Source organism: Wasmannia auropunctata, unplaced genomic scaffold (genome assembly GCF_000956235.1).
Source record: "Wasmannia auropunctata unplaced genomic scaffold, wasmannia.A_1.0 LD336025.1, whole genome shotgun sequence".
In the NCBI taxonomy this organism is placed as follows: domain Eukaryota; kingdom Metazoa; phylum Arthropoda; class Insecta; order Hymenoptera; family Formicidae; genus Wasmannia; species Wasmannia auropunctata.
Window position 1 is genome coordinate 218,650 of NW_012026865.1, and position 13,170 is coordinate 231,819.

Consider the following 13,170-nt stretch of genomic DNA (forward strand, 5'->3'; position numbering starts at 1 on the left):
CGGGAAGGGCGAAAAGGGGGACGGTGAGGACGCGCCCCTATATACACGTTTCGAAGTGCAAGACCTGCAATACTGCTGAAACTGCGTCTCTCTATACATATAGCTTCGCCGTGCTTGCGTTCGCAAAAAATGTTCATAACTAGCCAATCCCGCTGTCGCATTGTGTCGACGGCTGCATCCGCGAATTTGTGTTCTGCGCGTGTTTGTGCAAGTACGTACCTATATCCCTCCCTCCCCCCCCNCCCCCACTTTGGAAAGTACACACCCTCGCTTGTGTACGCGGATACGTGTTTTGGCCGAAGTCGCTTGACATCCGCGGGCACTTTACTGGTTTAAAAGTTGCGATACACCGATGGATTCCGATAAAAGGGAGAAGCGTGCAGGAAAGTTTCGTTCCCGTCGTCGAATCGTTAAAAAAGTGGAGAAAAATAGCCGTTGATATTGCTCGACTTTGTCGACCGCAATGATAGATAGATAATTTTATCGGAGGAAGATACACATACATATATACACGCGAGAGCGCCGATCGTGCGGATTTTATGTCGTAACTTTGAAACCTGATTCTCGAAATGATTCCAAGTTGAAATCGTTACGCAGCTTTGCCCATAAGTATAAAGCATTTTTCAATTTATTGTAGTTTCTTGGCAAAAGATGATAATAAAGCCAAAGAACGACTAACTAAAATAAAAAAATAGCGATAAAAGTAAATATTATTTTTTAATAAAAATAAAATTGTTCTTAATTTATTTCTTGTTAGACGTAGAACGTTTACGTCAATATAGGGGCATGCTTAATTATACATATTTATGGCCAAGGCTGTATAATTATAACTTAAAAATTCGAAAAAACACTTATGTAAAATTGTTCAACAACATGGTGTTAACGAATGATATTTGCTGTGGATCGTTGTATTGTGTATACATTACTTACGAGAGGACTGCATTATCCAGGAAGCGTAGCGTAGCGAAAAATTTCAGATATTGACGGGAGTTCAAAGGGTCGATCAACTCGATAATCCCCATGCTTTGAATTTGAAAGAAACCATTTAAATTGTAAATAACTGACCCAGATTCCGTCGAGCGTGTGAGACGCGCTTTATGGAGAATCCCTTCGGTCCCTTCAATCACCCAGATTAAAATTCATTGACGGCTATACTCGCAAAATATCTACCGCCGTTGTAATAAAGATCCCATCTTGATAGCCGAAAAGCAATCATTAACGCTCGTATAATTTTTTTCAAATTATTTATTTGGGTAATTTTAAAATTAATACAGTAGCGAATATTTATAGTTATATCGTTATATTTGTACATCTCTGACTTTTTTTTATATAGCAACGGCCATATTTTTTCTTGCTTTTTTATAAAATATGAAAAAGCATCAATTACACACACAATCTTAATTGCCCCAAAGCTGAAATTGCATTTTTAGCTTTGGGAAATTACATGTTTTGCGTCCCCCGCCATGCTTCTTGAATTTTGCATCACACACGCGTGTATGTACATACCAATGCAATTTTCAAGCCTAAAAACTATTTGCATGACGTGTTTAGCGTCGGGAAACGGTATCCCTTAAAAGGCAGGGGGAAGGGGGAGAGTTCCGGAGGATCCGAGGGAAGCAAGGGGTCGAAGGGGATTCAACCGGGGAAAAGCGTAGGCCGGGCTGGAGTGGCACCCACTTCTCGCTGAGATATGCATGAGCTGGCTGAAGTTACGCGCTACAACTACGCTGCTTACATAATATAAACTCCCGCGGGGTCATCCTCGGCTGGCGGCACCCAGACACACTTACCGTCGTCGCGGATGGAGGGCGGTCCGACGATCACGAAAGACGGGAGGCCAATCTTTCATTAATCTTTCATGCGCGATATTTTATTGAGAATTGTTGTGATGCGTAGGTACTTGTCGTTTAAAACCGCGACGACCGATCGTCGCAGTCTCGAAATCTTCAGATCGGATATTGTTCGCTTGTTAGAGGAAATCGAAATACAAACTTCACTATTAAAATAGTATCAAATTATACTCCAGTTTGAGTCGTTTTTAATTATACTCTGTAGGTCGCCAAGTGCTGACCATTGGATTCAAATCCACCTAGAATAATACAACTCTAAATCGGTTTTAATCGATTTGGAAGCGATCGCCACTTGTCGGAAGGCAAAGACCACCGGCGAAAATACGCAAAGAAATGTGGATAGATACAAAAAAAACATGAAAAATCAAAAAAAGTTTTGCAATTATACAGTTTTCTGTTATCGCCTAGGTGATTTCTTCATGATATACCTAAATGATTCAAAGTATATAATCAAAATATAATCATAATATCTATCCACGCATTTGTACAACATATACTTAAGAATATTCCTTGAGTTTACGATTTTGTAGTTTAAAAAAAAATGTTTAGTCATTTCTATAATTAAAAATTTAATACTTTATTAAACTGCATTTTTATAAAGGTCATCATACTCATCATTATGAGGCCGCATTTTGTAGCTCGGAACGTGCCAATGCAATATCGTATTGATACAGATTAAAGAACATTTATAACGGCAATAAAGCGCACGCCTTGTACATACCTACATACATATACGCGAAACTATAAACTGCCGACAGTCCCGCAAAGTTACGACCGACCATCGCGTCGGCGGCAGCGGCGGCGACGACGACGACGACGGCGGTGGTAACGATTGAATCCTCGCGGGATGAGCTGCCCGAATGATGGGCAACTTTTGGCTTTTCTCCGACGATACACCGGAGAATTTTCTAACGGTTCGTTAAGTTCATATGTACACACCGTAAACACGCCGCGCGACTTACGTGCTCCGCCGGAGTGCTTCCTTCCTCCATCGTGGCGTCACGGCTTTTATCCGTCTTGCTATCGTATCCAACATGCGGCAAATATTTATCATCGCGTTGTTGCGGAGTTGTTACGAGCAGTGCGAGATGGTCCCGCGACGTGAGATGCGAGAGAGATTCCCGGTCAATATCATGAGTATTAATACCTCAATATGATATGCGACACGACACGATTATCACGACAGGATCGATTCTAATAATGCCGTTATATCTCGCGTTAATGGACCATTAATGCATCTTCGTACTTTCGAGCATGTAAATTTATAATGCATAGAATAATAGTATTCGCCGCGCTGGAATTGTAGTGTAGAGTAGACAATCGAATAACGTAATTGGTGCGGAAAACCGAGCTTTTACTTTATTATCTATATTAGACAGAGAATTTTACATTTTTTATTGAAATGACAGAGAAAGAGCAGACATTTGATCGAAATGTAAAAATATGCGTTTCATAATTTTAAGATAATTTTTAAGATAATTATGTGAAATCAGAGAAAAAAGATAGAGATAATCTTAATCTGCTTCATTTTTATCCGAGACGACAATAACACGTTACTAACGTCATTAATATTATTACTTTTTTATGGAAACGATTTGACAATGATATTTAATAACAAATATAATTATAATTACAATTTTTATTTTGTTATAATAATTATAATTACTATTACAATTATAATTACAATTTTTATTTTGTCATAATAATTATAATTACTATTACAATTATAATTACAATTTTTATTTTTATTTTTATTTTTTTTTACTTAAGTAATGGTAATAGTGTTACAAAATAACACATTACTGGTTTTTTTTTCAATGTCCTTGAAATTTTCTATATTGTACATATCTCTAACGAGAAACAGGGAGAGATACCGAGAATTACATAACGTGAGGTAATCGTGATTCGTAATCTCATAACTGTAAATTACAATTATTGCCGCTACCACTGGGCACAAATTATGGAGATACCATTACGTATTGCGTTTATTACTCGCACCGCCACGCTCGTGCACGGTTTGTTCGAAATCGCAGCATACCATTAATGAAAGCGATTCGTGCTTTTAAGGCTCGATAAACCAGCTTGTTATCGTCAGAATTGCAAAATATTGTATTGTTGCACAAGAATTTCCTTGTATTGTAATTTCACAAGAGTATTTTCTGAAATTAAACAAAATATGTATAATGTATTTATGAAATTAAATTACGTACGTACGAGATTTGCTTGAAATGTTTCTTAAGTGACATACATAAAGCATGTTTATTATAATTACATCTTTTATTATAATTTTGAGCTTAAATAATTTCAGCCATCATAAAATGAGGAGAGCGTTGCTGAATGCATCTAAATCGTATCTTATTAAAATATTTTATATAATTTATATTATTAATTAATACAATCAACCTTTAATGACAAAAAACGTTTCATATTTTTTCATAAGTATTTCATATTTTATCAGGGTATTAGGTATCAGGGTACTATCAGAGAAAAATCGGGAAACCTGGAATTCTCAGGGAATTTCATTTTTACCTTTGAAAATTATGAATTCTCATGGAATTTTACTGGTACTCAGAGAAATTTTTTGAATTTTACTTTTAAATTTAATTTTATCTCTTTACAAGTAAACGTGGTCTCATATCGAAGGCCCCTGATATTGAAAGTTAATTTATTTTAAAATTGACATATATTATATAAAGACTCTTTAAAATCTAAAAAACGATAATCCGGATATAATAAATTATATCAGACATTAAGAGTCTAATAACGCAGAACTTGGTGCGTGAAACAATTTAATCTTCACATATGTAGTTACATTTCCATACAAAATCTTTCGATACGTTTGAAAAATTTTGTATGGAAATGTAACTATTGTACATATGAGAAGATTAAATTGTTTTATGCATCAAGTTCTATACGTTATTAAAACTCTTAGTGCCTAATTTATTTTAAAGCTGTATTGAGAAATTCTCTAATTTTACCTGGAATTTTGGATAAAATTCCTGGAAAATCCGGGAATTTTCAGGGAATTCTTTTACAAAATTTGATTACTCAACCTGTTCATATTTTTGTCACTAAACGTTGATTATATTAAGCAATAATATAAAATATTGATAAGGTACGCGTTCAGCAACTCTTCTTTATATATGTATAAATGTTTTCAAATCAATCTGTCAAATAGTTCGTATTTAACAGCGCTTTAAAGTTATTGCGTTTGACATTTCTAGAAAAATGAGAAGAATTTAAATTCAAACAAGTTCTTCTTTTTGAAAAGTAAAACTGCTAACTCGCCAAGAACATCGTAGAACTCGGATTTTGTCCCGGTAGCCATTTTACTTTTCAAAATGAAGAATTTTATCATCGCTCGAATTTCAATTCCTTCCATTTTTCTAGAAATGTCAGGCATAAACAACAACTCTGAACAACTTTGATATCAAATACAAATTACTTGAGAAATTAACTTGAAATATTTATGTTAATCTCATGATAAAAGAAAAATCATTTATTGAAAGATTACGCTATTTATGTTCCTTATAAAACATCTAAAAAATGATCCTCGTAATTCCTCTGCACAAATGGAGGAAAATTGATTATTGCAGGTATACGTTTATAAAATTTATGTGGCAAATCTGCACGGAAAGGACGATTTTGCTGGAAGATTCTAAAATTTAGCTGGATATAAAAAATAATTACTTGCGAGGCTGACATACTTTTTTGTTATTTTACTTATTTATAATCTAAAGCTGTTTATTTCTTATATGCAAATAATTATGTAGAAAACTCAAACTGCGATTGCTAGAATGTCAACATTTTTAGCAGCGTATTGCTCATAAATATTGGACTTCCAACAATCATTTTGACGGTCAAACAAAATTATTTTTAAATTTGTAACCAGCTAAATTTTAGGATCTTTCAGCAAAATCGTTCTGTCCGCGTGTCGAAACGAAAGCTTTGAGATTCAACTGTCTATATATTTAATTATCTCTGTAATGAAATTATTACATAAGAGATAACGTTGGCACCTTTTGCTTTCAGGTCGGGCGGTTGATGCCTGATGGCGCGGGCTGGAACGCAACGCTGGAGAAATCCTGCTCCAGAGTAAGTAGAGACTCTTGATTCACGGTGGGAATAAGCATGCGGCGCGCTATATTATGCATAGCCGACAGCGTGCCGCTACCGCAACGGTTCTCAAACCGAAGATTTCAAACGAATGCGCGGGCAAAAGAAAAACCGGCTGGAAAATAAAAGGCTGGAATTAAGGGTGGAAGAAAAAAACGGAGAGATGAAATGCACGTTACCGTGCGCGCGGAAAGCACCGCTTATCTCGAGATCGCACTCACCACTTGGCCGCTTTGCTCTCATTTCGAATCCTTTGCGGTGGATTCTCTCTCTGTGCCGAGATGTATTTCGCGAAACATTGCCACGCTGGCAAAAAAAAAACGCGTATTTTCAAACTGCTGACAAACAAACGGCACTTCCGGCGAGCGGCGATTTTTGCGTGATGCGATTCGGAAACTTCTCACCGGGCGCCACTTCGCGTTCAGAGAATTCGACAGGAATGGGAGAAGAGAGAGAGAGAGAGAGGGAGAGAGAGAGAGCAATGGTAGAAACTTCTCGCCACCGATGGATTTGAATAAAGTCGAGGGGAATACTTCTCTCCCCTCGAAGTTTTCTCGAAGCCCGCTTCGTTCCCTGAAACCGATGTCCGCGAGCCCCTTTCTCGTCTCCTCTCGACTCTTTCTTCTTCCCGCGGAGATGAAAGCTACCGCGTAGATGGATCCGACCGCCATAATGGAACGTAACTTCTCGGTCGACTCTTAAATCGAAGATTTTATTAATCGCGGAAAACTCGAATAATTCTAAGGAGAGACGTCGGCCTCCGTGTTTTTCGTCAGGATTGGATTCTTGGCCTCTCCATCACGTTAGAATGGCAGTCCCTTGAAGTCTCGCTTTAATTGCTCTCGGTACGAGATGTATAGCATGTTTGAATTAAAATTTTTCTCATTTTTCTAGAAATGTCAAACGCAATAACTTTGAAGCCCTGTTAAATACAAACTACTTGACAGATTGACTTGAAAACGTTTACATATAGGGAAGAGTTGCTGAGCACGTACCATATCAATAATTTATATTATTGCTTGATGATATAATCAACATTTAGAGACAAAAATATGAAATATGAAATATGAAATACTTATGAAAATATAAAATGTTTTTGTCGTTAAAGGTTGTATTAATTAATAATATAAATTATATAAAATATTTTAATGAGGTACGATTTAGGTGCATTCAGCAACTCTCTCCTACATTCATTTTATAACGACTGAAATTATTTGAGCATAAAATTCTATAAAAGGTCACGCCTTCTGTATGTTACTTAAGAATTTCAAGCAAATCTCGTATATATGTAATAATTTAATTTCACAAATACATTATACATTTTTTTTTTTAAATTTCAGAAAATACTCTTGTGAAATTACAATACAAAGAAATTCTTGTTCAACAACAATACAATATTTTGCAATGGAAAAACTCAAATAATTCTATAAGGAGAGACGTCGGTCTCCGTGTTTTTGCATCAGGATTGCACTTGGTCTCTCTCTATCACGTTAAAATGACATTCCCTTGAAGTCTCGCTTTAATTGCTCTCGGTACGAGACATACAGCTGACGCCGTGGTGCCGATCGATTATATAACGAATCGAGACGTTGCGCAGTTAATCGTTAAACGCGACAGATGGAGGATTATCTAATCCGAATGGGTAACGCGGACGCGAATGGGTAAAACGTAATCAGCTGCGAGTTAAACTTTATAACGGGCAAAATCCGCCCGGATAATCGTGGATACGCGCGGGCGATTCTCCTTCGGAAATTCTCTGTCTCGTTAAAGCAGAGGAACGTAGACAGAAGAATAATTTCGCTTTGCTTGTTACACGAAATGACGGCCGCGGGGTCAAGAAGGGGTATTCCGCGCGGTCGGCGGATTCAGTTTGTACCTACGTGTAACCGAGGCTCTCTCTCTTTCTCTCTCTATCTCTTTGTGACCGGTTTGCTCGAAGGTTCAGAAGATTGCCTCGGTTCGTGCCGAAGGATCCGATGTGTATACTCGCGGTGTTGCCCGCCGCTTCGCTGAACGCCGCCGCGCCGTGCCGGCCGGTCTTCAGGCTCGATAGGGCAGACCGGAACCACACGGAGCTCCGGGTATCTTTGATCAAAAGACGCTCCTCGATTGGATGCTGCAGCGTGATTCCGATGGTGAATAATTGAGAAGCGAGCTCTCGAGAAATTTTCCCGCGCGCGTCCAACGCGATCGTTCCGTCGAGATCGCGCGCGCCAATCGAAGTATCGAGTGTTGAATTTCTTTCGATATCGCGAGCGACTTGCGCAGAATATCGTATGTTATACGGTGCGCCTCAAGTGCGCCGATAATCTCGTGGAGTTTCATGGAATTATGTTTTTTTCCCTGCAGGACAAAAAACCTGAAGGATATTCGTGCACAATCGCCTCCTCTTCTCATGTAAATCTGGAAAATCGTACTTCTCGTCACTTTTCCTCTCGTACCCCGCGTGAGACGCGCGATTGAATGGCAAAAATCGTATCATACTCGTGAGCCTCTTACTATACGCGGCTCACCCTTTGCAGTTTTGCCGCCGGCAGGGAATGTAAACCGTCCGAGACGTAAAAGGACGTCAGAGACGAGCGCCAGGTGAAGGGGTTGATTTCGAACACGCGCTACTTTTTTGCGACGTCCGTGTCGTGAAAAAGTTTTTTCTTGTCAGACTCGTTATGCACCCCTTATACGACATTCAAGCCGACGAAAGAGAGTAAACAAAATTCTCAAAAGTAAAATTATATCGGGCTTTTGATTTTATATAGGCAGAATTTAATTATTGCAAACTGTAAATATACAGTCCGACACAATTATTATAGACGCATCTTGAATTTTTTGATAGAGTCATCTTGAATGTCCAGCAAACAATTTTTATTTTTACATATAAAGTATTATATTATTTTTATTTTTGCATATAAAGTATTATATTATTTTTACATATAAAATATTACATTATTATTATATACATTATTATATACATTAAATTATTTTTACATCTAAAGTAGGGTTTTCTCTTTTGTTTGGACATTCTCAATTAATAAAGTACAGTTTTGGTAGCATTTATCGAATATTTATTTATTTTTATGAAATAAACAAAAGTGTATATTTTTTAAATATTTTGTTAAGTCACTTCTGTGATTATTAGATTCTTGATACTTTTTGGTTATTAATACATGCTTGTTTAAATAGATAATGTTTATGAATTAAGCTTTACTATAACAAATAAACAATACAAAATACGTATGCTCCTTTTGGCTATCGCCTTTACAATTGCTAACAGGTTTCATATTTGTTCATGAACATCGTAAGTGACAAGTGAATTAGAACAAATGCATCCATTTTATGGATTTACACAACTATTTTTCTTTACATTTTTCAATCGATTACAACAGTAATAAATGAATCATAATATACGTAAATCTAGTTTTTGGAACTTATTTTGGAATTAATAAATTGTATAAAATATGGTATATATTATACATCTAATAATAGTCTGTATGTCTGAGGCTAGAGACAGTAAAATAGAGAATGGATTCAAGTAATATGTAAAATGTTATTAAAAATATTTTTTGAAAATATTCAAGCTTTCAAAAATTGAATAGCGTTTAAAAAACAGACTTTATATTCCAGGTAATATGACGTTTCTTAAACCCATCATAAGCCTTGCGAAACTTATCGTTCTCATAATAATACAACTCGATATTCAATAATATGACCAGGGGCGGTATATGACATCTCAGAACCATTGATAAATCTTGACGATCTTTGATTTAGCATCGAGTCGATTGTTTCTTAATTAAAACGTCAAGGCATCTCCAGAAGCCTTTTTCAATTTAGAAACGATCGGGATAAAAGGTTTTTTCCGCAAATTAATATTCACCTGTACTCGCACGCTCGTAATAAAAATTGTACATCGAACGAAATAACGTATCGACGTTCGATTTCGCGTTTCAACCGTGATACGACGATCTCGTTCCTTTCACGTTCGTTCTTTTTCCTCACCTCGGATTCTCTTTGTATCGTTCCGATTACAGAGAACAGAGGCTACTTCGATGTCTCGTTAGTCGACGGCTCTAAAACGGGGACGACTGACAGGAAGGAAAGAAGGAACAGAACCAGAGAGAGATTGGATTTTCTTCCTTTCTTCCGCGCGACGCCGATTAATGCGATCCACGAACCGAATTAATCGTCGTTACTTCCACGTAGCATGGCGCAGGCATAACCGCAGACCAATTAGCTACTTACAAGGCACTTACAAGGGAACGTTTTATATTGCAAAAGTGATATCAAGAAATTAACGTTACTCGGAATATCATCTTTGAAATACGTATTCTAGGCGATTAAATCTTGGGATTCTATATATGGATTCTGTATCCGACTTAGGCTGAAACATGTTTGACCATTTTAACATAGACATCAAAATGTCACAAAAACAATTTTTGAAAAAAAATGTTTCAAATAAAATTGTAAAGTTCGAAGGGGAGATTATTAAATGATGTACTTAGATTTTGGGTCCAGGACTCACTTTCGGCCCAAGGTTGAGTTGCTCGATAGAAATGCTTGCTTAGCGGGGCTTGACATCAATCGGAGATTTTGGATTGGATAATATATATCCAGAAATATCCGGGGCTGTTGCGCGATACACTGATCATCGTCGGTACGCAACGTCGACCGCGAATCTTTTCACGTCCGTTCCAGTTTCCCGCCGACCGTCCACTTCGCGATGCTGTCCATCGGTAAAAAGCTCTCTCGCCGTGTGTAACTCCCGGATGCGCGCCGAAGATGCGCTCTCCGAAAGATTGACTCCGGCGTGCGCGGGATTACAAAGTATTACGAGAGACGCGCGAAAATCTGACGCTTTTCACTCTGGTTCCTTTTTTTAGTAATTCCAGTTTCATCGTTATATTGGAACTTTTGTGCGCTAAGCGATGTGTTAAAAAAATTTGCGTTACCTGTGTTGACTTTCTGGCTTTCTGTGTTGATTTTCTCGATGTTTCAGTGAATAAAGCAATATTATTTGTTTTTATATATAGCGTTGCATTACGCAGATAGTATTGCAGTCGTATTATGTTTCATGACGAATGTGATAATTATTTAGCGATAACCGTGATGATTATTACTCATCTTTCTATCCTTACACGTTGTAGATAATAATACTGAATGTTCCAGCCGCGCCACCCAAAATAGCTCATTTCCGTTCAAACCGGAAGTTGAAAATATCACCATTCGATAGAGCGTAGACCCGATTTACTTATCACAAATTTTGGGATTTTTGATAAAAACCACTTCCTTCGTTTTTAAATAGGTGACGTGGGGTGGCCTGAGACATCCTGTATAATATAATATACAAGGTTATTCAAAATGAGTCGAGGTTTCGTAAATTTTTTTTTTGTTGATGGTGTATATCATACTGGCTGTAATTCATATGTCAAATATACTACTCACAAAAAATTCATGAAAATCAAAATGAATCATTTCGAATAACCCTATGTATTATATTACTACATATTACTTTATTCTAATTACAATGTACATACCTATATGATATGTGTGTGTTATTGAATAATACATTAAAGTACCTATATTTCAATAATATAATTGATTATAATTTTTTAATTGTTTTAGTTACTGTGACACCAACATTAAATAAAACATATCTTATCAGTCTTTATACATGTATATTCATCAAAACGAATTTATGTCATATAATCAGTTATTTTTTTACATCCAAATCTTTTATTATCTTTGTGTTAAAATAATCTGACAATAATTATGTCGTTAATTAAAAGTTGTGTTTTAACAATTCGATTTAATTCGATTCAATTTGATTTGATTCAGCATCAAGAAACTTCATTTGCACATCTCTAATGCGATACGTACTACATGAGTATGGATAACACATTTAATATATTAGATAGGAAAATACACATACACACACATCAATCAACTTCGACAGTCAGTTGGAATGTTTTAATCTGATCTCATCTCTATATAAGGCGTGAAACCGCCAAGGTTGACTTGCATGACTAACTTAAGTATGACAATCGTATAACTGCGCGCTTTCGACATCGTCCCACATCACATGACAATGATGTGCGGAAGAGTCGCACGTTCTTCTCGGATACGAAGAAACGATTGCTGGGCAATTGTTGAAGGGAAGACTAACGTGAAATGTTTCCTCATACTTTTCCACGTTCACGTATTTATGCTCGCTATAAAAGATAATGACATTGCAAGCCGAATGAAGAGAGACGCCGGAATCCGAAAGTGGAACGAGAATAATTACAATTATTCGAAGCAATTGTAATTGTTCTGCACGTGACGTGAAATCGTCTCGACTCGATAATTATGTCGCGACGAATAGGATTTTGTCTGTAGTTTTTACTACAGTGAGAAATTTTCCCCTGTCGATGGAAAGAAAGTGTGTCTTTAAGGTAAAGAAATCCGACTATTGAAACGAACAAATTAGGTAGGTTTTCGCAATAAAATGAACAAATTATAGGGCACCTGTCGTGAAATCCGTCGGAATGGATTCCGATTGGAATTGTCCAATTATTCCCTAGATTTTTGTTGTGTTTTTCTAGGGAAAGCTGAATGAAATTCCGATCGGAATCCATTCCGACAAATTTCATGACAGGTGCCTAAGTAGGTTTTCACAATGAGCGTTAAATTAGATCGTTCCATGTAAGTGAGTAAATGAGGTATACGCGAGCTTGCGGTACGTTCGAAGGCTGTACACAGGTACACAGTCCGTTTTTCAGCGCTCATCAGACGCCACGGTGAGAGAGACCGACACGTCAATACCTCGATATAACAAGCCCGCGCCGCCGCCGGGAGGGACGTGTGCCACGCGATATTGCACAATGTAACGTGACGTAATGGCGGCTGACCGGTATCTCAATGACGGATCGTTAACAGCTGATCGTAACGACCGGCGAAACATTACGTGGATTCTACCTGCAATTTCACGCTTTACGCATCCGCGGCACACATCATCTTCCCCCTCCCTCCTCCTTCTCTTCTCCCTGGAGATTGTCGGCAATACTGATCGTCGATATACAGTGATGTTTCCCTGTATCGCGCGGCATTAAAATTGGCGGCCTTTCGTCGACCAAACCGATCTATTATCCGCATCATCTTTCCGCGGCTTTGACCGCGTGAGTGGCAGAATTTCCGATCTCTTTTTCCGCACCTCGCGTTTCCCCTCCCCCCC

General features: G+C 37.5%; 1 protein-coding gene across 1 annotated transcript in view; it reads left to right on the forward strand.

Annotated features, from left to right (window-relative positions):
* The window catches only part of LOC105452919, a 257,036-nt gene that overhangs the window by 46,620 nt on the left and 197,246 nt on the right, over positions 1–13,170 (forward strand). The window contains exon 4 of the mRNA XM_011694476.1: positions 5,883–5,945. Within this exon, the coding sequence (XP_011692778.1) occupies positions 5,902–5,945 (44 nt within the window). The 5' untranslated portion in view covers positions 5,883–5,901. The remainder of the gene's footprint in view (positions 1–5,882; positions 5,946–13,170) is intronic.